We start from the raw sequence: 27,834 nt of genomic DNA, 5'->3' as shown, positions 1-27,834 counted from the left end.
TACTTAAGGTTACCTAAATAAGATAAAGTTTTAATCTTAAGCATAATGCACCAACATTTGATTCCTTGGATGTTTACTTAATTCCTCCTCCTTGTGTGTCATCGTTGCTTCCTTTAGCCATATCCGTGCCCTTGTCACCTCTAATGGAGTACGAGCTAGTGGATCTTTCATATGGTGTGTAATAAATATTAATTGTTTTAAGTCTTGAGTCTTCTAAAAAGCAACTAGCTTGCCTTCATCTCTACAACTCGTAAACAATAATCAAGCCTTGCCCTTGCTGACAATCTTAGAATTGTCTCATGTTGTGAGCTTTCAATTTACTTTTGTGGAAAAAGCATTGGCAAAACACAACAAAAATGGAGCACCGTGGACAAAGATGGTTTGCTCTGGGTAGTAGAAGGTGCTCTAGTATATCGTGAATCTTCAACACACTTGAAAATTCCAAAGCATGTTAATCCCAGTTAGGGTTAACAATTATGATCCTCCATTTGAGGACATTAATAAGTGTCATGCAAAGGCACTATAAAAGTTGTAACATTATGAGAGATTGGCCACCCAAGGCCTTATTTAGTAAGTTTTGGGCGCCCAAGTGTGAATAAGGGCCAATTGTATATAAGGTATTTTCTCAATGAATGGATACAATCCCCCTTTGTGCTACCGATATTTTGACAAATCTAGGCGTTCTTTCCCTTGCGTGTTTTAAGTGTCTTTTTGCTAGAGGTGACTGAATCTCTTCTGCAGTGGCTGTTGGCTTTAGTATGCCCTCTACCCATTCTTTTATGTCTGCCCACAATGTTGGTGAACTGCGTAGCAGTTATCCCAATGGCATTTGTACGGAAGTGGATAGTACAACTGCGAGATTGCCTATGTCTGTGGGCTCTCTGGCAAGTGAGGGTTCCTTCCATGTGTGCGTCTCATATCCATCCCTAGGGAATGAATGAATGGACACATCTTGCTCATGTTGAAATATCAAGTGAATAGGGTGTGTGCGGGAACAAGCCCTTAGTAGCAAGAGGCTGTAAAAGAGAATCTGTAAATGAGTAAGAAGTTGTGAAAAGGTGAGAAGTATCTACTGGGAGAGAATAAAGGGTTGCATGAGAAGATTTAGGAGGTGTGGAGATATTCTGGGAAGAGGTGGAGAGAATTAAGTAAAAGAGGTGGAGTGAATCAAGGAGAGATCAGTGGGATTAGATGCATGGATGTAAACTCTATAAATTGAGGCATTGGCCTAATGAGAATTTGCTGGTTTTTGATTATCCATGCCTACATTAAGCTATCAGTTAATTGCTCACTAATTACGTCTTAATTATCATCTAATCTCTTTTCTAATGATGTTGATTCTAGCATTTGATCCACCATAGCTCATCACATTGCTGCAAATTTAACATGGTATCGAGTGCCAAATAATTTATTGAGTTCATCCCATGCATCTTTTGCCCATTGTTGTATCCCTGTGATGTGATGAATAATTTCATCATTTAAACTGAGTGCGATAAGTCCTAATGCTTTCTCATTCCTTCTCTTCCACTCATTTTTCCCACTCACCTCTGGGCATTCATCTCTTCCCTCAACTAGCTCCCACCACAGATTTTTTCTCATGAGCAAATACATGGTTTTTGTTTGCCATGTATAAAACTGCTCCCCATTAAATTTGGCTATCTCTTGTGCCGTGCTCATGATGTGAAGGGGGTCTTACCTCATGAGCAAATACATGGTTTTTGTTTGCCATGTATAAAACTGCTCTCCATTAAATTTGGCTATCTCTTGTGCCGTGCTCATGATGTGAAGGGGGTCTTACCTCTAGATCCAATTTCAAGATTCAAGGACAGTTTCTACCCTTTTACAACTCAATTTGGTGTTTAGGTGATGATTACAACAGATTTATCAGCATAAATTCACCAGAAATTACATTAAAATAAGGGTAACAAATCTGTAGTGAATGGTTGGAGTATCAAACCATCTTCGAATTGCAATATGAAGTTATAAGGATCTTTATTAGATACCCAATGGTTAATTTGAACCCTCAATTGTACCAAAATATAGTGATTAGTGTTGATTAATCACTGATTAGCAAAATAATCATCTATTTTGTGTGCAAAAAACAGAGTATGCGGGGAGTCCAGATCTGGGGCGCCTTAGAGTTCAAATGAGCTCAACCCCTTTCAAGGCCATCAATAGAAATTAGTCTAGTAGAGGATTAAGCCAAGAAACACAAGATTTGACCAAACATTGAATGCTTAATCTCTGTTTTACCAAAGTCACCTCTGCAGATTTGATGGAGAGCTTGGATCTCACTGTAGACTTGATGAAATCAAAAACTATCTTCACCAGCTTGTAGAGCACCCTTGAAAACCCTTGGGGCCAAGAGGAATCAGACCCATTGTATTTGGTGCAGACAAGATCTCCATTTTCCTTCAGAAAAAAGATGCCTAAAAAAACGTAAAAATCTGCAGCTCTGCGCGGCGGTTTGATGATTTGTCTTGATGGGCTGAAGCTTGGGGCTTGTGGCTATGTGTGGCTAAAGGCTTGAAGCTTATTGTTGAGCTTGGAGGGAGATCAAGCCCCTCCACCAGCTGGGGGTACAAAAGCTCTTGAAAAAGAGAGGTAAAAACTTGATTATCTACTAATCCTGATTCACTAGGTGATTAGCAAGATAATGGGCTCATAAATTTGATGGATTCTAAGCTAGGCTTTATTTCCACTACCGTTATACATTTGAGGTAGTAAATTTTCTGCACCAACCAAACTCATATGACATAATCTTGGGGAGACTCTTCATGAGGGAATCCAACTTGGTGCACGATTGGGAATTAGAGCATGTGTATGTTTGAAGGGACTCACAAATCCTAAAGATAGATCTACGAACATGGAAATCACACCCCATGGAAGGGTAACTTTTTGGTAATGATTTGGTCACAACCGAGCGAACCACATCCATACAAGTATGCCAGCCCACGGTGGAATTTTCAAAAGAGGAGGAGGAAGCGGAAATGTATGCATCACTACCTCCTCCAGATTTCATTGAAATTTGGATGCATATGCTAGCCACCATAGATGTGATGCAACCTTGAGGAACCCAATACGTTGAATTTGGAAATATTTCCACTACCTCTGTCTGTATGGTTAATTGGCAACCCATTGAAGAGGAATAGGAGGAGGAAGCTTCAAGCATAGAAGGGAGTGGATCACAAGGTCGTACCAGTGTCCAATGCCTTAGAAGATGGCGAAAGTAGAAACAATATATCACTCGACAAGATGCCCTACTATGAAGAAAACCCATGGATGCCCAGTGGCTGAGATACCTCAAAGATACTAAGGTACACGATGAGTTTTCTAAAGATTGGGGTGAGGAGTTAAGCAAGATATCCCTTTGAAGGGAAACATAGGGAGGAAGTCACCCTTCAAGAACTGAAAATGCCTAAGCTTACAAAAGCTGGCCATCAAAAATGAAACAAGGCTTTGGCGGAAGCCGAGCGCGAGGCTAAGAAGATGATGGCTAAAACAAAAAGAGAGGATGAGGATAACTACTTTCAGTACCAAACCATTTCAAGACATAGACAATTGACGAACGAAAAGTGGTCTAGTTGATGGCCAAAAGGGTTAAGGAAGATGGTTTATCCACATCATACGATGGCCCAGCTAAGGTCAAGGAAATTGATATTGCAGAGCCAGGAGAGGAAGACAAACCTGTTTATATCACTAAGGACTTGACTCTAGTTGAATAAAAGGAGCTTGTTGCTCTCCTTAAGGAGTTTAAGGATTGTTTTGCGCCTGGAACTACAAAGAGATGAAGGGTGTACCACCTAAAGTGGTACAACACACAATCCCAATCATGGACGGATCAAGACCAACCAGGCAAAAACCATATCAGAGAAATCCTAAATATGCAACAATTGGTAAAGGGGAAAATTGATACTCATTGCTGCAGACTTCATCTAACGAGATAGAACATACGGATTGGTTATCACCAATCGTGATAGTGCCAAAAAAGAATGGGAAACTTAGAGTCTATGTTGATCTCAAAAAGGTCAATGCAGCTACTAGGAAGGAACATTATCCCCCACTGCCTTATACAGAGCACGTTTTGGAAAGAGTAGCTGGTGAAGAAGCTTACAGCTTCTTAGACGGATTTTCAGATTACAATCAGGTGTCTATAGCACTCGAGGACCAGCATAAAATGGCCTTCAAGACAATGTGGGGGACGTTTGCTTACAAAGTTATGCCTTTCAGTCTCACCAATGCCCCAGCAACATTCCAACGATTAATGTGCACAACCTTCAAAAGTGGTTGGATGTATTCATTGATGATCTATGTGCACACTCCCGTGGTGGTGAGACCATTTGGCTTACTTGAGAAAGGTGTTTGAGCAATGTTGATTGTATCGTATATCCTTAAACCCTTTAAAATGCCAATTTTGGGTCAAACACGGTGTGATCTTGGGACACATTGTCTCTAAGAACGGTATCTCCACTGACGAATGAAAAGTTAAATTGATTTTGGAATTGTTTATGGGCCACGTTGGGTACTATTGCCCCTTCATAGTATTTTATGCTGAAATTGCCAGACCATTATATAGGTTACTTATTGCCTTTGAATGGACTGAAGAATGCCAAGCAGCATATGATAAATTGAAGCAAGCACTTGCTAGTGCACCAATTCTGAGACCACCCAATTGGGATCTTATATTCCATGTACACATCGATATATCGAACTTCGCTATAGGATGTGTATTGGCACAACTTGGTGAGTTCAAACTGGACTACCCAGTCTACTTGGCTAGTCGCCAATTGAATGATGTAGAGGTGAATTATACCACCACAGAATGGGAGGGTTTGGCCATGGTTTATGCTGTTAAGAAGTATCGACATTACCTATTGGCCAACAAATTTGTATTCTTTGTGGACCATCAGTCCTTATTATATTTGGTGAATAAGCCTTGCACCACAGGAAGAATCACACACTGGTTGTTATTACTATTAATTCGACTTCACGGTCACGGTCACGGTCACGGTAAGAAAGGGAACACATGTGTTGGCCGATCATATGTTGAGAATTCCAAATGGGAAACTGGCAACTGGTGTTGATGGTGACCTCCTAGATGCTTGTTTGTTCAAACGACATGGTGCCTGAATGGAGCAAAGAAATATTAGATTATCTAGCTTATGGTTTTCTACAAGAATGATCCTTGAACAAAGATATAATGCGTCGACTTATTAAGCTGGCTACACCTATACAAGTTGAGTAAGGATAATGTCTTAAGAAGATGTGTGTGGGAAGATGAATTTGTCATAATATTAGATGAAGCACACTCAGGAATAGCTGGTGGACACTTCGCTGGGGAAATTACAGCTTGCAAGGTGCTTCAAGCGTGACTATGGTTGCTGACATTATTCGGGGACGCCATGGAGTTTGTAAAAAGATGCGAAGAGTATCAACGATTTGCTATTCTGCAACAAAGAGACAGCATGCCACTTACCCCCTGTTATTGTAAGACAACCTTTTGAGAAATGGAGAATTGATTTTGTTGGACCTATTAGTCCAGCTGCGTATCCATCACAAGCCCGATATGTGATTGTGGCCACAATATTTCACGAAATGGGCAGAGGCTAGAGCCTCTAAGCGAGTTGATGCACGAACAAGAGCTGAGTTCTTATATGAAAAAATCATTTTGAGATTCGGTTGCCCATTAGAATTAGTCAGTGATTGCGGTTTACACTTCATTAATGAGGTGATTGATCACTTACTTGTTGGATTCCTTGTAGTCCACCAGAAGTCATCCCCTTATTATTCATAGGCAAATAATCAAGTGGAGAGTACAAATAAGATTTTGTGTACTATCTTGACAAAAACATTAGAAGCAAGTTGCACACGGATTGGGAATATAAGTTAACTGCAGCTCTATGGGCATATCGAACATCGTATAAGGTAGCGACGGGATATACTCCCTTCTGTCTAGCTTATGGTGTTGAGGCAGTAATGCGTATGGAGTACTTAGTTCCAAGCTTGTGAATTGCGGTGCAAGAATGATTAACTGAGAATGCATTAGCCGAAAGGTTGGTTGACTTAGAGAAACTTGATAAAACTTGACTAATTACATCACATGGTCTTATGGTCAAAAAATAATGAAGGAAGCATTGGTTTGACAATAAACTGAAACAAAAAGAATTGAAAACGGCGGGGGATCTCGTCCTCATGTATGGTGTCGGAAGCAGTAGAAAAAAGGAACTCAAGTACAAAGGATTAGGACCCTTTCGAGTGTTCGAAATCACACAGCAAGGGTAAGTCAGAATTGAAACAATTGAGGGCATACAAATGGAGGGTTTTATCAATATAAGCAAGCTTAAAAAATATTTCAGACCATTGACACAAGAGATGCTCATGCAAGAGCATCTATCAAAACAATAAAAAGAGCTAGCCAAGGATAAAATTAAGCAAGCTCAGGAAGAAGCCAAGGCAAGAGAGGCCAAGGCCAAACAGATACTCGAGATGCAAATACCTTCAAAAAAACAGGAAGGGACAGTAAGAGCAACCAAAGCCAATTCCCAGCTAAAACAAATGCTAGGAAAGCACAAACATTGGCATGGAGAAAGAAGCCAATTCAATAGGATAAACTCAAGATAGCACTCCCACCAACTGCACCCACCAAAATAGAAGAGCTGGGAAAAGTTATTGAGAAGAAAAAAGAAAAGGTGCAACCAATTGAGACAAAGACAAATCCAAATCAACAAGATCCAGTAGAGGCACTCTTTAGTTGGATGGAGGGAAAGATCAAGCACTCTCACATGGAATTAAAATGATTGCAACAACAAAAACCTAGAAGTGTCAAAGTACCACCTTGGTTTCCGTGGAAATTATCAAAAAGGAGGTACAAAGGTATCCATTGCTCAAAAATGGATACAAGGTAAAAATGCTTAATATTCATGCCATGAAACATGATCATTCACTTCATTCAACCAACTTTTGATTGCATGATTGAGCATGAAAGGAACATAAGGTACCTTGCATGCACTCAACATAAAATAGTTCATGTGAAACAGTCCAAAACAGTTCACGTCATGAAATAGTCCAAACAGTTCATGTCATGAACTGGTTCTAAATGGTTCATGCCATGAACCGCCTTACTACTTCAGGGAGTGAAACGGCCACCTTCCTTCGACCAATCATGGAATGCCACATGACATACTTCATTAAGACAGCCACCCCCAGTTCGACGGCTGTGCCATAAAATCAAAATTTTTCCTTTTTTGTGCATTCCGCGTTTGTAATTCTTCATTGTGTGTGCATCACCAAAGCATTTCCTCTCTGTGCCGCTCTTGATTTCCAAGTGTTCATCTGCCCACGTAATCAGCATCTTCAAGTTAAGGTAGGAGCTTGTGCCTTGCCTTTATGTTTTTTCTTTTTCAATTCTTTCCTTCTTTTACTTAATCAAATTGCATGTCATGATTAATTATTACAAAAAAAACCCAAATTGTGATTGTTGCATGCGCATATTTGATCCTTTGTTCTACACTCAAGATATAAACCTGCACTCACAATTTAACTCTCAAAAAATGATAAAAAAGTACAATAAAATTGGGTGCGTGCACCTGTTGTTTCATGGGTTTCGTACACCCTACTATTTCATGGTGCATAAACCTGCACTCTCACGGTTTTTTTACTATTTCACAGGTTTTGTGCCCTATTATTTTACGGTGCATAAACCTGCACTCTCACGGTTTTAACTGTTTCACAGGTTTCATACCCTGCTATTTCACAGTGCATAAACTTGCACTCTTAGGTTTTAACCGTTTCATGGTTTCAACCCATCTCATGGATTAACTGCCTCACGGTTCTAACCGTTTCATGATTTTAACCCATCTCACGAATTAACTGCCTCTCACGGTTCTAACCATTTCATAGTTTCAACCCATCTCACGGATTAACTGTCTCATATGGTTTCAACCCATCTCACGGCTTTAACCATTTCACGGTTTCAACCCATCTCACGGATTAACTGTCTCTTGGTTTCAACCCATGTCACGGATTAGCTGTCTCATGGTTTCAACCCATCTCACGATTTCAACTCCTTACGGATTAACTGTCTCATGGTTTCAACCCCTCACGGGTTTCGTACCCTGCTATCTCACGATGCATAAACCTGCATTCTCACGGTGTGCACCTTCTCGCCTATAGACTCATACCTTGTTATTGCTCACACCACTAACACACTTCTCATCGAATATAACACTTACACACACTCCCAAAAGAAGAAGAAGAAGAAGAAGATAAAGAGGCAATGGGCACATGCTCTCACTAATCATAGGACTAACCTTCTTATCATTATTACAGATGTCGACCTCAGCTACTTCTGAACCAGAAGTCGAGGAGACTTTGACAGTCACACAAGCCAGTGCAATTGAGTCACTAATAAGTAGGAAGAAGAGACCAACACATGGCCCAAAATTAAGCTATTTGGGACAATATGCAAAAGCATTCCATAAATCAATCATAAGCAAGGATGTCCATACTACCCATGGGAAGATAGCTCTATAGTACCACAGCCTAGAGTGCTTGCAGATCTTGGATGAATCGGAAGTCACAGACAAACTAGAAAAAGTTGGCCTAGGAAGAATGGCAGAGTGTCTCCCCTGTACATTCAATCCAGAATTGTGAGTGGAGTACCTAAAATCCTATGACAAGGCCACAAAGAGAGGGAATGTGACCAAAGCAGATGGAACCACAACATAGGTCCTACCAATAAAGATCCACTCTCACAACTTCTAGTAGATGCCCTTGGACGCAATGCTGAAGAAGAGCTCTTACAATTTCAATGGGGCTAAATATGACAATATCAGAGATGAGGTGATAGAGAAAGCTTGCAGAGCCATTTCCCTCATAATGTAGGTGAAACCAAAGGATGGCTACAACAGGGTTCCCCTTAACAAAATTGCCAAAGTGCATGAAGAAAAAGAAGATGATTGGGAATGGTACATTCATAGGGAGATGGAAAACTATCTAAAGATGCACTAGTCAAAGGTCTACAATCCTTACTTATTGACAAAGGTGTTGAATCATGTAGCACAGCTGCCTCTTCTAGATCTAGTGCACGAAGAACAAGAATAGCAAGTAGAACCACCAGCACTCACCTTTGGAGAGTTACAGGAAGGCCAGACATTATTAATAGAGACCAAGGAAATCATGAAGGAGCTCAAGAAGAGTAGAAAGAAGAAAACCAACAAGAGGATGCGGGGAATAATATTTGGTGTCATGGAGGAGTTGCAACACCTAGAAGCAGAATTGGGCCCAGGAGATAATTGCCTATTAGGAAGTACTGGAGAAAAGAGAAGCTAAAGGCTTCAGTTATCAAAAACTCTAGTAAGCACAGCAACAGAAATACACCGACAAACCTCACCTCCTAGCCCAACACAAACTAGTTTCAAAAACCTCTCCCCACTTCGATATCCCATCATATCAGATCCACATGCATCAACTGAGTTGGGTACAGAAAAAGCCACAATAACCAGCATGAGCCCACATTTGTTCGCCCAAATGATACAAAAGAGACCATAAAACTATCTAAATGCGACCCATTTAACACATATACATACACTTTTAGATGTCCTTTTGTCTCAGGTATGAAAGGAGAGTGCTCAGTGTGGCACAACTCATCATCATTCTCTTTAGGTTCAAGTTTGTGGGCCTTAGGCTCCCAATTATCCAATTTGATAAGTCTCTCCAAAGTTGAGGATTTTCTTATCAAAGAGAACTTATCGGGACTCAAACTTCTGAGGATATTTCACCTCCTGCTGAGTTCTCCTTCACTACATCTAGTGAATTGGAATTTGGTTGTATTGGTTCCAGAGGCAAAGGTAGCTCTTTTTGTGGCTTCTGAAGAATGGTCATGGGTTCGGCTATGGTCTTTGTCAGTACACACTGAGGTTTCCATACTAGTTCTATGATTGAATATGGGCTTTGGGATACTCTCAAGCGAGGTAATAGCTCTCCTTTTCTTGACTCTCAGATTTTGCTGTGCCAATGTACTGGTGTAGTTCCAGGAGAAACCAGTTGGGATGGTAATACTAGTGGGCATGGCATTTGTGTTAGTCTATATATACATCTTGGTATAGGGTTCTCGTAAATGGGCACTAAATTATATGCTGGTTGAGAAGCATTTGGTATGGCAGTAGGACTAGTGGTTTCTTTGGCGTTCGAAGCATAGGTTAAAATATTTCTAATTTTTCCTGAGAATCCCATCGTTCACGAAATTTGCAATTCCGCCCGACAAGTAGTGTTGAGTTTCCCTAGTACCAACAATGGGTTGTATCATGATTGCCATGGCATTGGCAATGAGTATAATACTGCTTTGTTATCTAGGCCTTAGAAGTGGGGATACTATGGGTGATAAATTTCACACCAAACCATATCTCTCAGTGGAAATAAATGTGGATGTCCCACTTAAGGAGCTGGCTAGCCTTGGGGTTTCCCTTACGGCTAGCCTTGCCACTAATGGCCTAAACGGTTGAGCATATTTTTTGCTAACTTGTCCATGCTCATGTCCTTGACTAGGACTCTAACTCGTCCATGCTCATGTCCTTGACTAGGGCACCCTTAGCCGTTGAGTCTTTAGATGATGCGTATCCTATCTCTTGCTTAGGTGGACAACTTCTACACCCTTGGATGATGTGTCTCCTATCTCTTGGCTTAGATGGACAACTTCTATATCCTTGTCTTTCACTAGAGGTCTATTGCCTCACGGACAAAACTCATTGAAGATGTAGTGTCTAGACCTATAGAGATGGCCATGAACCCTTTTGCTCTTGTTGAGACCAATCATAAAATCAATCGACAGCAATACATCATCTAGTCTCTAGTGGGGGTTGTATCTCATGTGGAGATACCTGGTTTTAGCAATATAGTCCCACTTTGTTTCTCCCTCCTCTTATAGAGATTTGCACAATGGGGATCCATAGAGATGGCCATGAACCCTTTTGCTCTTGTTGAGACCAATCATAAAATCAATCGACAGCAATACGTCATCTAGTCTCTAGTGGGGGTTGTATCTCATGTGGAGATACCTAGTTTTAGCAATGTAGTCCCACTTTGTTTCTCCCTCCTCTTATAGAGATTTGCACAATGGGGATCCATTGGGCAAGAATCCCACAACAAATGTATCTCATGACCTGATAGCTAACCTTTTCATGTGGGCTAAGAGACCTAAACCACTGACTGGCTTGCCTTGTCTCTTCAAGGAAAAAGTCGAATGAATAGATCTTTATGGGATCATCAATCCTTCCCATGGCCTCACAAATTCCATCGAACTTCTCTAGATATTGAATAGAATCTCCAGTTCCATTAAATTTTGGTCATCATCCTTGAGATGTGGAATGGATTTGTTTTGCTCCTCTAGGTATTATGCTTGTGGCAACCCCCCTTCCCATTTCAAATACCATTCTAAGTATGTCTTTTGCATATTCACATGACAATGCAACATAAGGGAGTGGCTGCACAAAACCCTATGTTTTAGGGTTTGGGAATTCTTGCCCTGTGGGATTGGGCTATGTGGTTTTCCGATGGCACTTGTCTTATGCTGCTGACCGAACTCCCTTGTAGATCCCTTTGGTTTGAGGTAGTCATAAACATTGGCTCTTTACCTCGTTTTCCCAATTCCTCGTTCGAATAGAGAAGAAGAACTGAAACTTGGTTCCGTGAAGATGCTTCCATAACTGGAACTTGGTTCCGTGGTGAAGACGCTTCCATAATGAGCTCATGTGGAAATTAGGAATCATGCTTGCACTGTGTGCGCTTGCTATTGTGTGTTTTGAGGAACACTCATTCCTAATGGTACAACAAAAGAAACATGCGCAGATTGCTATAACTACCATTGTTGAGCTATTAATCGATCGTGGTCAACTTGGGATAAACCTAGCTCATGATTGACATTGTGTGCGGTTGCTATTGCGTGTTTTGAGGAACACTCATTCCTAATGGTACAACAAAAGAAACATGTCTTGATTGCTGTAACTACGGTTGTTGAGCTACTAATCAATCGTGGTTAGCTTGGGATAAGCCTAGCTCATGATTGACACCAAAATGTTTCACTTCTTGAGGGAGCGAACCTTAGGTTCCTAGTTCTGCTCCTGCTTGTTTACTGAAGCTTTATCCAAAGATAGTATGGTCAAGTGCTGTTTTCATGAAGTTTATGATGACGTTTATAGAGCCATTTGATGAATCTGAGGTTCGAAGGACTGTGGGCGGTTCCTGTTTCCAAGTGTTCAGTTATTTCTCCGCTGACGTCTACGTTTAGTTGACTCATCTTGTCCCAAATCTCCTTGCTTGAGATGGATCCAAAGGAGTTTTGCCTTCTTAACATGGAAGTACTCTGTTGAGTGCAGGTCGTTTTCTGTTCTGCTCAAGCTATAACAAAACCTTTTTTAAAATATTTTTTTTCTTAGATTTTAAGATTTTTTAGTTTTTTTTTCTCTAGGCTCATGTCTCTAGGTGCACATATGTTGTGACTCTTGTTTGTTGACTCACACCTCCATAATCATATCTCTAGGCTCATTAATCATGTAAATCACTAAGAAATCAGGATTTTGTTCTTCCAAGAGATGAAAATAGGATGCCCTAATGCAAATAAACTTCAAAACTAAATCAAAAGCAATAAAACTAACACATATAAGACTCCAAAATTGTAAGTTTTTTGAAGTGTGACCTCCTAATTAACATTGGGCGGGTGATCCCAATAGCTTAGAATGAATGGATGAATAGAGCTAAGCCCTAAGCTAGTCCCTGTTAGCGACACCAAATATATTCAAGTCATGAGCTTACTTTAGCCTTGTCGCAGCATTAGCCTTAGAGACATAAATACAACTTCCCTATGTGAGTGTGTTAGCTTGTCCTCCGTCACGTCCTCACTCTGTTGCCACACCGAAATGCTCCTTCCCGAATAGGTAAGGGGAGCGCTCTCTTCACCTAGATAGGGACACATATGTGATAGCAAGTCCTTAAACTTTTCCTATTTTGACAAGGTCACACCACTTTATATTTTAGCGAACCACACATAATACAAAAAACACACACATTACATTTAATCTTCATTCCTTTAAAAAAAATACATTTCAAATATATAACTTCTCTCTTTTAATAACTATGGTTTAATTATAGAAAGCAAAAGAACAATTCGTGAAACATACTTATGAATAACATAAATCTTGGCAAGATATGCTGGCCACCACATATTTAGGAGCAATATATGTCATTATGGTGAAGCAAAATGTTGGCCAAGTTTTGCAATCAACCCCCTTGATGCTTCATTTCGAACCCTTGCAAAGCCTAGAGAACCATTGTGCACAAGGGGACGATCATTTTCAAGCCAATGGTGGGACACATAAATTTTGGTAGATTATAACCTAATGGGACAAGTACAAGTTCAACACAACAAATAGAACTCTACGAGTGAAAAATGCAAAATCATAAATTAATTTTCAGAGGAAGTTAAAGAATTGATTTGCTAAAGTTGGAAACCTTTGTTTTTTATGAAAAATTAAACATCACAACTGTCAACTTCATTGCTATGCTCAAGAGATAGGGGCCCATAAATAAGAATCAACACTTTCCATAGCCTAATCACTATTTTAGCATTTTTTTTGAAATGCGAACTTATTTGTATAGATTCTAATTCTAATGTCTTTCCAAAATGATGATCAACATTTGCCACCACATGTAGGTTTCCCCCATCATTTTCAAAACCTTAAAGCATTCCTCAACCATGTAATGAGCATTGTTCACACAAAAACATTTTTCTCTACAAATTACACTTACAGCCTTATAATTTTGAAGACGTTTCTTCTTGAGACTTAATGTTCCAGGTCCATTACATATAGTTTTGTAGGCTTAAAGGGAAAACTCTAAAGGTAGTTATACACTAGTCAAGCTAGAAACTCAAGCTCCTACAGGCATCTTAGTGGAAATTCAAGAAATGGACGGGAACAACCCCCCCTCCATGTAAATGGATGAGCAATATCTCCGGACATTCGTAGGATTTTGCCATCAAGGTGGATAGGGTTTTTCGCTAGATGCATAAATCCCTAACACAATGATTTCCTCCCATCGACTCATCTTAGCCGCCCATAAGCTCCCGAGTGAAAATCTTGCCCATCCAAGTTGACGACACCCCCATGTGATGGGTGAGGAGATATGTGCATAAATCCTAAATAGCTATTTCCACCATTGGTCTTGCAACATGGCATACATAAACTCGAGATCAAATGGAAAATTGAGGATAGTCCTTCACGTACACTCTTGGGCCAACTCAAATAAGCAAATCAAATCCAAACTTACTAGTCTTTTAAGTGCCTTGCAAAAGGGTCCATTGAGTTGAAAATGTCAAAAAAGTTCATAATGTTTCAACTCCATGAGTGGTTTTATACTTACTTGGAGGAAGTAGGAGCTTTCTTTCTCATTCTTGGAGCGGGTGCAGGGATAGAGATTGAAGATGGACAAAATTTCCATATGATTTTTTAATTAAAAAAAACCCAAATTCTTATTTGCAATAATCTTGGAAATGCGAATTTTGAGAGTGAGTTGAAGCATTAGACTCATCTCTTAATAGAGAGGAAGTAAAGTTCTATTCACATAGAGCAAAAGCATAATATTGTGTAATATAGTTATTAAGCAATGAGAGCTCTTCTCTACATTTATTTGGAAGTAACATGAATCCATCAATAGTTGAATTAATCCCTTCAGAAAACATGCACAAATTGTCACGTATCATTGAAAAAATGATATTTAGTGGTTTGCTTTGACAAATTTTAAAATTTGATCATTGGACGAACATTTTAGGGTAGCTTCATAAAGAGACCAGTGTTCACAAAAAACCTACAAACTATATACAATGGACCTGCAACGATTTCTCACTATAATCTTTAAATTTTAATTTCTCAATTTTGAAGACTGCAAAGTTTAAGGCATTTTCGTTATATATTTTAGCTAAAAAATCTGCAAATTCTCAACAAAAACCTTAAGAATTTGAAGGCTCCAAGTTTTCTGAATTGTTGAGAAAAATGTTTTTTATGAACAATGCAAAAGACAGGTTACCACCCATCAGATGGTGTCAGAAAAACGGAAAATGGTTGTGGGCAGCGGCGTTCATCTGAAGCCACCCATGTACTGCTTACACATAGCTTCAGACTGATTTGAAGTGGTTTATCCTGCATCTACCTGGCTTTTTTTTAAAAGCTGTTCAAAATTGCTAATTTGTATAACATTTACCATCCAAAAACTAACATGGCAATTTGTGACAGCCAACTACTTTCTGTCTGTGCTAAGAGATCACGAAACCCTCTAAATAGCCTTTAGTAGTCATGCCTTTGTCTGGTAAGCCAAATCAGTAGCAAAGATATCAACCTTCAGCATCACTAGCATACTTACTGGACTTTCTGCCTGTACAAAGTGATATTCTGCAACAGTAAACCTCAAATGCAGATTGCTGGTAGACTCCATCAACAACCCAAAGAACCAAAACTACTATACAAAGTTCTGGTTCTCCACTAGAACCCTTAGCCTGGCAGCCACTGCAATTCCACTTGCACTCTTCCGTTCTTAGAATCAGCCAACACATAATCATCATTTATGCGCTTATTCCTCACCACATCCGCAAGGTTAATTTCTACATGACCCAACAACTCCTGCAGAAAAACAGCACTAGTAAAAAGCAAGAAACTCAAACAGAAACCTGACCACGCAGAGAAATGCAGACTTAATTTATCACCTTGTTATGGGCTAGTAGTCTCTACATTACTTCTTTCATTGCTATTGAAGGCCATGAAAGCACATGAAGTCAAGAGTGCATACATCTAATAATGAGTTTTGCATTGCCCCTTCTCTATTGCATGGTCCTCAACAGATCAACTTACTGGGATGTTCCCATTCATTTGTTGATCTGTGTGTCATGCTAGGCTGCTAGTTAAGCATTGGGCTTGGCAGAAGAAACAACCCATGTGAGCCTATGAATGGTCAAAACAGGCTTTGAGTGTGGCAGCAGTAGGCTGCAAGGTGATTAGAAACATGAGGTATGGTGGTAAGTTTTGAATGTGTTCTGAAGAAGTACGAAATGTACGCATCAAGAGAGGTATGTTGATTGAAAAAAAAATTAAACGCATTTTTTTAAAATAAAAATGGAACATCAAAATTTAATTAAAGAAATTTGGGGACTTGGGGGAAATTGGGAACGAATGAAGTGTGGGATACTTGGGGACATAAAATGAGAGCTATGTCCATATTTGTATAGAACGAATGAAGGGTGGGATACTTGGGGACACAAAATGAGAGCTGTATCCATATTTGTATAGAGTGCACGGATACAGAAACCTTTTGGAGATTTGAGATGAGCACTTGGAATTCTGTAAACCAGAGTGCAGGGACCAATTGCCAGATGCCACTTTAGGTCATAAGATGAATAGCTAGTGCGTTGTCCCACACAAATGTAACCCACTTGGATTGTAAATTGTACACGTGTCCAAGTAGTGTATTAGGCCAAGAGCCGGCGGGCGCCAAACACCAAACACCTAAGTGTGTATCTGAACCCACAAGAGAGCCCATATGCAAGTGTTAGGCAGCATGGGTCTAGTCCACACACAAACCCATCAGAAGTGCATCGCACAACGGACTACCCAATACAAGGCATCACTTATATAGTGATAACTGCCGCTATAAATAGCTAACCTGTTCTCTCTCTCCCTCTCTCTAGTAACTCTAATCTAGAATGTGTGGTGTGCTTAGGGTTAGGTTTTGGGAGTGATTAGTACTAATCACTTATTCTCTATTGCTTCCTCTCTCCCTCTTGCTTGAGTGATTAGGCTACCAACACGATCATCTTCCGCGGAGATCCCACATGATCTTTGCAAAAGAGATTGTATCACCTGTTGGATTAGAGCAACCGTCTCAAGGTGACAATGAGTGTAGGAGGACGACACTGACGAGTGGATACAGTGGAGCCCTTTAGCATTGCTCGAGCTTGGTGGATAGGCAACTTCCCATGACACGTTAGGGTAGGGTTTCCTTAACATCTTTGGTGCTGTTGCCAGGGAACTCCAATCCGCTACTTGTCAAAGCCATGCTGCACACTAGCCTCTACCACCGATACAGGCTGCCCTAATGATGGCTACTCTCTTTCTCTCTCTCTTGAAGGCTGCCCATGAAGAATACCAACAATTGGGAACTGTTTTGGAGGCTTCCATCGCGAAGAAATACTGAAGGCAAGGGTATTTAATCATTTATTATGATTTCTAGCCCTTGTACTTGTTGTACCAGCTCTTGTACTGGTTGTACCAGCTTCTATTCTTGCTATACCACCCATTGTACCGGTTGCACCAGCTTCTGTACTTGCTGTACCAACCACTCTACCGACTGTACTAGTCACTGTACATGCTGTACCAGCATTTGTACTTGCTTTACCAGCCACCATACCGACTGTACCAACCACTGTACCTGTTGTGCTAGCCACTGTACCGGCTGTACCAACCATTGTACCTGTTGTACCGGCTGAATGGAGAGTTGTACTTGCTGTACCAGCTCTATTGCATGAAGACCCGTGGTTTTGGGGAAGAATCAGTACCCACACGGAGGTATATGGATTATGTTGTTGGCTCGGCATTTCTACAGCCTATGTTCCGGCTCGGTTGCCTCATGTTGGACTGTGTTATGGCATTTGTATATGGATAATCCGGCATCCCCATGGGGAGAGTAAGGCCCTCAAAGCTTGTACATGATATTATTCTCCTTGGGTAATAAAATACTCCAAGGGGGGGGAGGGGGGGTCGGCCCATTCCGGCCTCTGTGTAGTGTCACATGTGCAAGATCCATTTTCAGCATTTGTGGATGTTTTGTCCAGCTTTTATGTTTTATGCAAAGTGATGATGGATGTGTTAAGGCTATGGCCATGTTTAAATGTTTTATTATGCATTGATGGTATCAACAAGTGTGTCAAAGGCCCTAGTCCCCCGGGCACCCGCCGCGAGTCTCACAAATGCTCCTGTTACTTTTCAACACATGGTGAATGATCTCTTACGAGATTATTTAGGGAAGTTATCATTGAATTTCTCGGGATGGTATGAGCATTGATCTCGAACAGATCCAGAAGGTGCTGCATTAGCCGGTCCCTCGAACAATGAGACGACTTCGAGCATTCTTGGGATTCACTGTCTTTCTTAAAAAGCTAGTGAAGGGTTATTCAAATTTGAATGTCCCTTTCATGAACCTTCTTAGAGGACAAGGACGAAAGTCCAAAAGTCCTATTACCTAGAACGAGAGGCTTTGTCGAGGCTTCCCGTACTCTCAAGCTCAAGGTGAAGGAGACCTATTTTGGCCTTACCAGATCTTGGCCAACCATTTGTGGTTGAGACTGACACCAATGACGACGCAATAGGGGCTACCTTATTCCAAGGGGGCAAACTTGTTGCATTTGAAAGCAACAAGCTTGATGATAGCCACAACCCACATCACATGGCATACTCAATAGAAAGAATTGTGTGCGATTTTACACGCATTGAGAATTCGGAGACATTACCATGAGTTGATCAAGTACATCTGCGATAGACCTGAGTTGAAAGGGAGGAAGGCACGGTGGGAAAAAGCTTATGGAGTATAGGAAGGATAGTTTGAACCGGACTGTAGAGAATAATTGATTTGGCACAACAGTTTGTTGAGCAGCTTTTCAGGTTGTATGGGTTGCCTTGTGACATAGTAAGTGAGAGGGCTTCATAGTTTTGTGGACACTTTTGGCAGCTAGTTTTCCAGAAATTGGAGACTACATTGAGTACGAGTTCCTTTGATTATCGTTAGTCTGATGGGCAGATGGAGAGGGTGAAGCAGGTTCTGGAGGATATGCTTTGTGCATACATCTCCAGGCAACCATATGATTGGGAGAGGTACATCCCAATGGTCGAGTTTACCTACAATGGTGCTAAGCATTCAGCTACTATTGGTTACAGTCCGTTTATGCTCATGTACGATTACCAACCTAGATCTCCGATAACTATATTGGGACTTAAGGGTATAAAGATTGATGCAACTAGAGATTTCTTAGTAGATATGCAAGAGATGCTAGTTAGTGCACAAGAATCTATCAGAAGCGCTCAGGATAGGAATACTGCCTTAGAGTCAAGATTGGTGGAAGATGAGGGGCACTACATGCTGAGCTACCCGGCCTACTATGAGATACGAGGGAGATTTCAGTGCCTATTCCGGGAAGGGTTTGGTCCACTTGCACGATACAAGATGCCTAGGCATGTACATGCTGAAGCTCATACGTCATAGGGATGTAGTACTACAACAACATATCAAGAGGCAAACTCCAAACGATACTTCTCAAAGGATCATTACAAATTTCTTTAGTCTATATGCATCCGCATCAGAGCCCACCTGTAATATGCAGCGAGAAGTCTTTGTATTGGAAGGATCCTGTCACACAAATGCTCCCACCGTCTCCTGTATCCTGAGTTTCGTGAGTTTAGCAATCCACTTTAATACTTCAAACTTTAAAGAGATATGAGAGAGAGATATGAGAACTGTACACCAAATTGGGTCCCAAATTACCCACTGAAGGGCCCCCTATCCCGATAACGAGATAGTATTTGCTTTATTACTTTAGAGAGAATGATTGTGGACTGTAGATAAGCCAAACGCAAGATCTCGGAGGATCAGAAGCCTGGCTGAACTGTACACGGCTGTAGAAACACCTCAATGAACTGATCTCGAGGCTATGCACTCTTCCCAAGGGCATAAGGAAAGGCTGCACACCTGAGGCTAAGAAAGGACTGCGGTAAACTGTTCTAAGCTATGTAACTATGCTGAAAATGCTTATGAATGATATGTTACCTTCACCAAAAGACTGTTGCATGTATGGATGATGCATAGGAGGATGTAGACTGCTGTAGGACTGAAAACGCAGAGCTGTAGTGAACTGTACACAGGCCGGCTGTGTTATATGCAGAAAACGCAGATGTGTTTGCTGATTTGAGGCCTGTGGAAGTACTGAATGGCTGCGCCTGATGGCTATAGGGACTGCTGAACTGCTGCGTTGGAGAACCAAGGTTGGCTGAAGCAATACGCAAGTACTCCAAGGGCTGGATGAGACTATGGCTGTAGGCGGGGATGCTCCTAGGGCTGAGGATATGAGGTGCCTGGATTCTGAGGGCTGAATGCTCTTCTAAGCACTGAGCAAGCCTATTTATACTAGTTAGGGGTTGGTCAAGTTGGCTGGTCATAACTTTAATAAACTTTATGTTTATAAATGACATTAAATGCTAAATACATACCATAAAACATGGAAAAAATACCAGATAAATCCTAGTAAATTCCCTAAGGCTTCTGGGATGTTCTAAATGATGCATAGGCATATGAATGCATATTATGCAAGATGCAGAGTGCTTTCTGATGCAAACCCTAAGGCTTCTACTGACTCTACATGCATGACTGATTCTCTCCAAGTGGGTTAAGGGACTTGACTGACTGACCGACCCGCAGCGGCGGCTGAGGAATGACCTACGTAGCTTGTGCCTGACTTATCCTGGACTGAGGATGTACAATGGGGTCACGGCGTACGACAAATATCATCCTACTGGGTTCTAATAATGTACAAATGTTGCACTGCTGATGATGAGCCAGTTTGCCACCATGCACTGAGTGCAGAGTGCACGTGACATTCCCTCCTGCTTAGCTTGTTGATTTAGAATTTGTGGAAACTTTAAAAATGCAATGAAAGTGTATTAAACAAGATTGTCTTTTAATGACTATTGATATGGAATTTAGAGGGAACTTCAAAAATGCAATGAAAGTGCATTAAATGTGATTGAAAGTTATTTTGAGACAATTATTTTGAATTAAGAAAAAATATTTTTGGGGCCCCTATATGGACGAGATTGATGATGTTTCGAGAGTTTTAGTGATTAGAAAGAGAATTCTAAAGTGAAAATCCTAGAGAGATCCCCTACTTTTAGGACCAAAAGTAAGCTTCATTATGACTTTGTCTCCTTAAACCTCAAAAAAATTAGTCTTAGTTCCTTAAAATTAGGGACCCTGCACAAGTTCTTCTTTTGTTGCCACCATACTCTCTTGAATCTTTGCCTCTACACTCTTGGTAAGCTCTTCCATGTGTGTGACTTCCCCCTCCTTGATAGCGCCTTGGCATTCTTCAAGCTTGTATGTGAGACATTCCACTTGCTCTTTCATTCAGCTCACCTCACTGGAGAGCTTCTCAAGCTTTCCCCCAATGCTTTCTTATAGGAGTCCTCTTGGATCCCCATTATGTCCCGGATTGCCTTAAGGCTATCTTTGAGTAGTGAGCCCAGAACTGGTTTCTCCATGCATGCATTCAGGTGAGTTTCCATCTGACCGATAAGACTGTTCAGCTGTTGGGATAGGCCATCCCATTTCCCTGACCTTTGTGGTATTATGTTCAGCCAAGTGGGCACAGTTTCAGAGCCCCATTAGAGCTGCCTTGGGGGCCTGAGCAAGGGCAGGTGGGGCAGCGAATAGAGAGAAAGGAGGTGCAGCTGCACAACACAACGATGAATGAATGTGAAGAGAGAGAAGGGCAGGTGGGGCAGCGAATAGAGAGAAAGGAGGTGCAGCTGCACAACACAACGATGAATGAATGTGAAGAAAGAGAAGGGCGGGTGGGGCAGTGAATAGAAAGAAAGAAGGCGCAGCTGGGGCAGCTAAGAGAGAGAAAGAGGCGGCGAAATTAGAAGGGGCAACGAAGAGAGAGAAAGATATATTAAGCATGTACTAAAGACCCAATGAGCCTATGAGAGAGAAAGAAAGATATATTAACGTCTGCAAAAGGCCAAAATTGGCCTATGAGACAAACAAGTAGTACAATGATGTTCCTCCAGCCATCAAGAGGAAAATGTGGAGTGAGAATAAAATGTACAAGTATGACAACACGACCATAGGGGACTCAATGGTGGTGTACGAACGAGAGGGTGTGGATGGAGTACTAGGGCTACTAATGCATCTCTATATGCTGAAGGGGTGATACAAGTATAATATGTTATCTACTCCTAACTCCATCCAATCCCATAGTCTGGGTACAATATGTCATACATCCGATCTGAGGATGCCGTGAATGTCTGGAACATGCGTCCTGGATCAGAGCGAAAATGTGCCAGCTGCTCCTAGACCTCCTGCTGGTGTCGAGACCGGATGGCCGCGATCTCTTTGTGGTGTAGCAGTGGTGTCTGGTAGCCAGCTAGTCTGGGTCGTCGCCTAGCTCGAATTTCCTCTGCTCGCTAAGATGTCACTCCCAATGTGTGTGGCTGGGCTATTGGTGCCAATCTCTGGAAGAAGTCAGTCAACTGGGACTGTCTTCCTCCGCTATGATGTGCGGGTGTCTAAAGTAAGATCTCCCTGTGTCTCTGTAGTGCTAGTAGTAGTCTGCCTAGCTGTCTCTGGTCCGATCTCTCCCAGATCTGTCTAAGTGATGTGGTCCCTCTAAAAACCTCAGGATAGCATGCCCTGATCTCCTGCAAAGCACACCACTGGCAAACAAAATGCTCCTCTGTCTCTACACCCGTCTAGCATAATCTGCAAATGCGCTCTGCTCGAGGTATGCGTGCTGCTCTCCCAGTCTCGATCTCTAGTTGGTGTGATGAGACCCTTAGTCGCCCAATGGCTACTCTGGCTCCATGTGATAAGTGGACCTCCAAGTATCGTGGTCGCTGGATGAAGCCGTCTGTGGAGGTGCTCAAGAAGTGGTCTCTGTAGTAGAGCATCTTCGTCGGGAGTGGCTGACTGGGAGATAGCCAAGTCTCCTGTATGTGGCCCTGCCAAATGCCATGTCTCATGACTCTGTTCCTCTCTGTCTGAGAGAGGCGTCTGTGTGGTGCACCTAGGTCATACTGTAAGGGTGGTAATCTGTCAATATCAATCCTGTGTGATGATATCCACTGTACCACCTGGGAGTACCATGACCAGGTATGTCCCTCCTCAGCAAGCCAGCAAGCTGTCTGGATGCCTCAAAAGCAGCCCAAGATACCCGATTTAGTGGGAGCTCCCACATCCTGTGTATAAAAGATATAGTCTGGAACATGGCCTCTACTAACATAGGTGGTACAGCAAACTCCGCTCGAAGGATATTATGTGGTACTGAAGGTTTGCTGCGGATCATCCATGAGAGCATCAAAATCTGAGGGCGCTCTATCTGTGTCCATGAGGATGTAGCCAAACCTGGTGCCCATACTGCTGCTGCATACATCAATGCTGGAGTAACTAGTGTATCAAATAGCCACCCCTTAGTACGGGGCTCCTGGAAGTGTGCCTGGTGACACTGGCGTTCCAAAATTGCTAGAGAGAAAGAAAGAAAGAAAGAAAGAAAGAAAACTATATTAACGTCCTTTAGAGGCCACATCTGACCTATAGGACTAATCAAATACATCCATGTGATTACATTCCACTTCGGGGGCAACGAAATGAAAATAGATATAAAACTAGAAATAGTTCAAATTCCCTACATGACCGTAGGAGAATCCTAGATAACATGAAGGATTTCTCTAGCAGCTACTCTTCATTACTACCATGTTTGGTTGTCCTGAAATCTGCAATAACAGCTCTGCCTCTACGGTAGACTGCCATTTTCCTTGTTTCCTTGCTTCGTATACTTTATTGAGTTCTTGTTTCCTGTTTTTTAGTTGTGTGGCTGTGAGTTCATCCGCCATCCACACCTTCGTTCCCTTAAGTGACCTTGTTTGCTTCATGACTTTAATTTGTCTTTCATATCTGCGTACCTCAAAACCACATGTTTTCCTTTGATTGCCACTGAGGGATCTCCAATGTCGATGAAAGGGATAGCTCTGCACAGCTTTCTTTGTAGAATCTCGCATTCCGGGACATAAATATCATTCGCAATCTCCTCGTCCTCCAATACCTCCACCTGTTCCCAACCCTCTGACAAACCACCCACCCTAATTTCTTTTGCAATCCATTGCTGCTCGTTCTCTTCATTAATCTGTGATATTACTTCTTTAATGAGAATTTCTTTAGGCTGTGGATCAAGTAAATTTACCTGTGTGATTTCCTCCCTGTTTTCTTTTTCGTGTTGCTGTTCCTTAATCTGTTTCTCCAGGGTTGAAAGATGTTGTTTTGTCTGATGTAGTTCATTTTGCAAGGCTGAATTTGTTTGCTGAAGATGTTGAATCATGCTCAGGAGGTACCGCTCCCATGGTGATGGTTTTTCATTGGGTTTGGTAGGAGGGGAGATAAGGGTTTCGGAGAAGGTTTTCTTGCTGGCCATGTCAAACTGCTGGACTGTTTGAGAGGTTGCTCTTCACGAACCCCACCCCCATGAGGTGCAAGCCCTTACCTGCTTGGGGGTGGGTTACAACCCTACCCTACAACTAAGGTGCGCAGGTGGGCAATAGGTGCACAGGTGCGTATGTGAGTAGCAGGAGAGGTGGGCAACGGGAAAGGTGGGCAGGAGAAAGAGAAAAAGAAAGAAAGAGAGAGCGCGCAGGCGGGTAGCTAGGGAGAGGGAGCGCGCAGCGAAAGAGGGAGAGCGCGCAGTGAGAGAGAGCACGCAGAGGAAGCGCGCAAGTAGGGCGCGCAGGTGCAGCGAGAGAGCATGCAGAGGAAGCGCGCAGCGAGAGAGAGAGAGAGAGGAGATTAAGAAACTGGAACTGAAATGGTAAATCTAAAGAAACAGCAACATGCACACATGCGCACACACACACCCCTATCCAGAAAAGAAGAATGCAGTAAAGTTACCTTTAAGTGCAATCCTATCCCCATGCCTTTGCTCATCACTTCGACTCTGATCTTGTCATTGATTGGAGGCCCATCATCACATAGGATCTCAAACTTCCCATCCGGCCATTTTGGATTGCGGTTTTTTTTCAAAGGCTGCAAATATTGAACACAATCTCAGAAGCATATTTGAAGTTTAAAAGGCCAGTTTCAAACCAATGAAGACGATTACCTTTGTTTTGTACTCTTGGCCTTTAAAGACTACTTTTGCGTAAGGGTTGGTACGGTATTTCCCCTCCAGATCTTCTGCTTTATGTACAATGACGACCAGTAAGCCTCCACCTTGTGGGATTCCTTCTGGGGCTCTCTCTTCATCATTCTCGTCTGGGATTGGATCATCTTCTTTGAAAGGTCTGTAGAGAACCTCCACTGTGATTTGTCCACGAGACTTATGATTTGAAGGATCATTGTCATCCATGTTCTTCCGTAAGTCTAGAATTAGAGTTTTGGGCTCATCAGGTGTCAATGATGCCAATGGGACCACCTGCATACCTAGCTTATCATGAAATGATACCTGCACACAGAAGAATCAATGCTCTACTGAGAATCACCTTGCACAAAAATCTTAAGCAAAACCATGCAAATATGCTCTTGGCTAAGAGATCTTCATTGGATATCTAGACATAGACTGAAAGAAAAGAAGGCACACTTGCCTTGTCCCAGTCATACACGTGAAGCTCTAGGACCTGAGAGCCTGGGTCTTGCACCACAAGAGTGTGTGATTCATTCCAATCAGGGTTTAAGGTGTTCTTCTTTACTTGTGTCTTCTTTGAAAGAGACCCTTCACCAAGTGATAATTTGACATATGGATCCGATTTTCCCATAATATCAGCCTTTCTCAAGTTTCTTCCATTGAGAACGTTCACATGAAGCATTCCCACAGGTTTCTTGACAGCACTGTTGAAAAAAACCATATAACCAAGTCTCTTGTATGCTAAAATAAGCCATATAATATTCGGAAATGCATATAACTATAGGCTTCACTGTTGCTGCATGCACACACCTGCAAAATTGGCTCATATGAAGGTGGAAGATGCTTACGCTTTAGAGTCATCTAAGATGGCTATCTCCAAGGTTTTTGGCCAAAGATAGAGCTTCGCTACCTCCTCTTTGATGAGTTCCTGTTGGAGAGATTTCAACCATCTCAAGAATGTGCAATTCAATTTATCAAAAAGCAAATACCCCATAAAAACCCATAGAGTTGCAAAACCAGGATTTAAATATACCTGCACAAATCCATATAATCCCGGGATTGCCATCACGTCTCCTCCCAGCAGCTTCAAGCCAAAGTCTATATGTGGCTATTACACATAAAAGCAGACAACAGAAAAGATTCTCTCATACAAATTTTCAGAGAAATTCAAGCAATCATTCTTCTTTTATATAGTATGATGAAGATAAGGCACAGACCTTCTCCATCAAAGAGAGAACTATTTTGGAAAAGCATGGAAAGCTTGGAACCAATGGCTTGAAGGTCAATCGAGCAATGGAGAAAACTTGCAAATCTACAAGCTGCCGTAATAATGGGGAGCATAGCATTATCAGTCACACCACCACACATGTTACAAACTTTACATGGCATGATCATAATCCATTTCTTGTTGCAGTGTACCTGAACTGTTGCCTTCAAGCCAAATGCTTTCACTACTACAAGGATGTTGGGGTTCCCAGCCCACTTAAGGGCCGGCTCGATTATCATTTCAGATTCTTGTGTGTCAAATGCTTTTACCCCTGCAATTTTCATTAAAAACCAAGTCAGAAGCATCTGATTGATCACTCCCATGCAGCATTTTGAAAATCAAGTTGCATTCATGAAGAGATCAAAATGTTTATTTTCCTAAGATGCCCCTCCAAAGGGTTTTTAGTGCAGTATAATTCTTAAAAAACATTTGAGCCATTATAAAATCCACAGGTGCCTAGATTTCTTTTTTCATTTGCTTGAAACCTTATCCTTTGACCACCACCAAAAAAACAAACAAAGGTTGTCTTTCAGTCAAACTGCCTAAAGAATATCACAAATTCCAACTGAGCAGCAGCTCTTCCCACCCTTCCAACCAAGCATGCAACAACCACCCTGACACCCCCCACATGCACCGCCCTTCACCCTTCCTCTATGTGCCACTTCCCCCTTCACACACCACTGCCAGCCCTATGATGCAGGCTGCACACTTTGGTGCACCCTCCTGCTAGTTGACCACAAGGCGCCATCATGCGACATCTAGAAAATGTCATCACTTTGGACTTGGTCTCCGAGACTATGGGTTGTGGATCAAACTCACATGGATATGGTTGGGTTTTGGTTAGACACCGTGGGACTTGGACCTGTGTCTAACCCAACATTATGGGATATTGTAACACATCTAGGAGTTTGAAAGAATTAATCTTAACTATTAAGCACGGATTAAGACAAGATGACACATTTGTATGCCATTCATACATTCACATAGCAACAAAAGAAATAACACACATAGATGCAAAGAAGCAAAGAGAGATAAATGGAAGCACGACACTCAAAGTACATTGATGAGAATGAGTGAAGTACAAGTGAAGTGACATGATAAGATCACTTACACACTCATAAGAGTGTGTACATACGCTCGGGGAAAAAAACCTCTTAAAGAGGAAAAAAGTGCCCCGGTCTATTATTAGAATACGTCCACACATCACTACCATACAAATGGCTAAAAAACTCCCTCGTAGTGATGATGTGAACATGTACAAGGTCCTGTGGCTGATCAATCTTTACATGGCGATAAACCCAAAACTTTGTGAAAAGCTTCAAACTTCTCTCGTGATAGAGCCTTCGTGAACATATCTGCCACATTGTCGTGTGTAGAGACATAAGCCAAGCTAATCTCTCCTACAATGATCCTCTCCCTAACATAATGATAATGCACCTCAATGTGCTTTGTGCGAGCTTGAAACACTGGGTTCCTCGCAACGGCCAATGCATGTTGGCTGTCACTGAAGATGGAGGTGAGAGACTATTGTCCAATACCAAGATCTCCCAAAAGGCTATATAAGCTGTCCTGTACTCAACTTCATAGCTCAAAGTGG

At 41.7% G+C, this 27,834-nt stretch overlaps 1 protein-coding gene across 1 annotated transcript in view; it reads right to left on the bottom strand.

Moving 5' to 3' along the window:
* Positions 1 to 15,001: 15,001 nt before the first annotated feature.
* LOC147606868 (synaptotagmin-2-like) overlaps positions 15,002 to 27,834 on the bottom strand; it is a 61,414-nt gene continuing 48,581 nt past the window's right edge. Inside the window, exons 5-12 of the mRNA XM_086791098.1 lie at positions 26,390 to 26,508; positions 26,188 to 26,289; positions 26,004 to 26,078; positions 25,819 to 25,898; positions 25,431 to 25,674; positions 24,950 to 25,291; positions 24,739 to 24,873; positions 15,002 to 15,665 (exon numbers count right to left, since the gene is read on the bottom strand). Coding sequence (XP_086647224.1) covers positions 15,537 to 15,665; positions 24,739 to 24,873; positions 24,950 to 25,291; positions 25,431 to 25,674; positions 25,819 to 25,898; positions 26,004 to 26,078; positions 26,188 to 26,289; positions 26,390 to 26,508 — 1,226 coding nt within the window. The 3' untranslated portion in view covers positions 15,002 to 15,536. The remainder of the gene's footprint in view (positions 15,666 to 24,738; positions 24,874 to 24,949; positions 25,292 to 25,430; positions 25,675 to 25,818; positions 25,899 to 26,003; positions 26,079 to 26,187; positions 26,290 to 26,389; positions 26,509 to 27,834) is intronic.

Source organism: Cibotium barometz, chromosome 56 (assembly GCF_041138505.1).
Source record: "Cibotium barometz isolate CiBa-2024 chromosome 56, ASM4113850v1, whole genome shotgun sequence".
Taxonomy (NCBI): Eukaryota; Viridiplantae; Streptophyta; class Polypodiopsida; order Cyatheales; family Cibotiaceae; genus Cibotium; species Cibotium barometz.
Note: the sequence above shows the minus strand (reverse complement) of the source record. Positions and strands in the feature narration are given on the sequence as shown.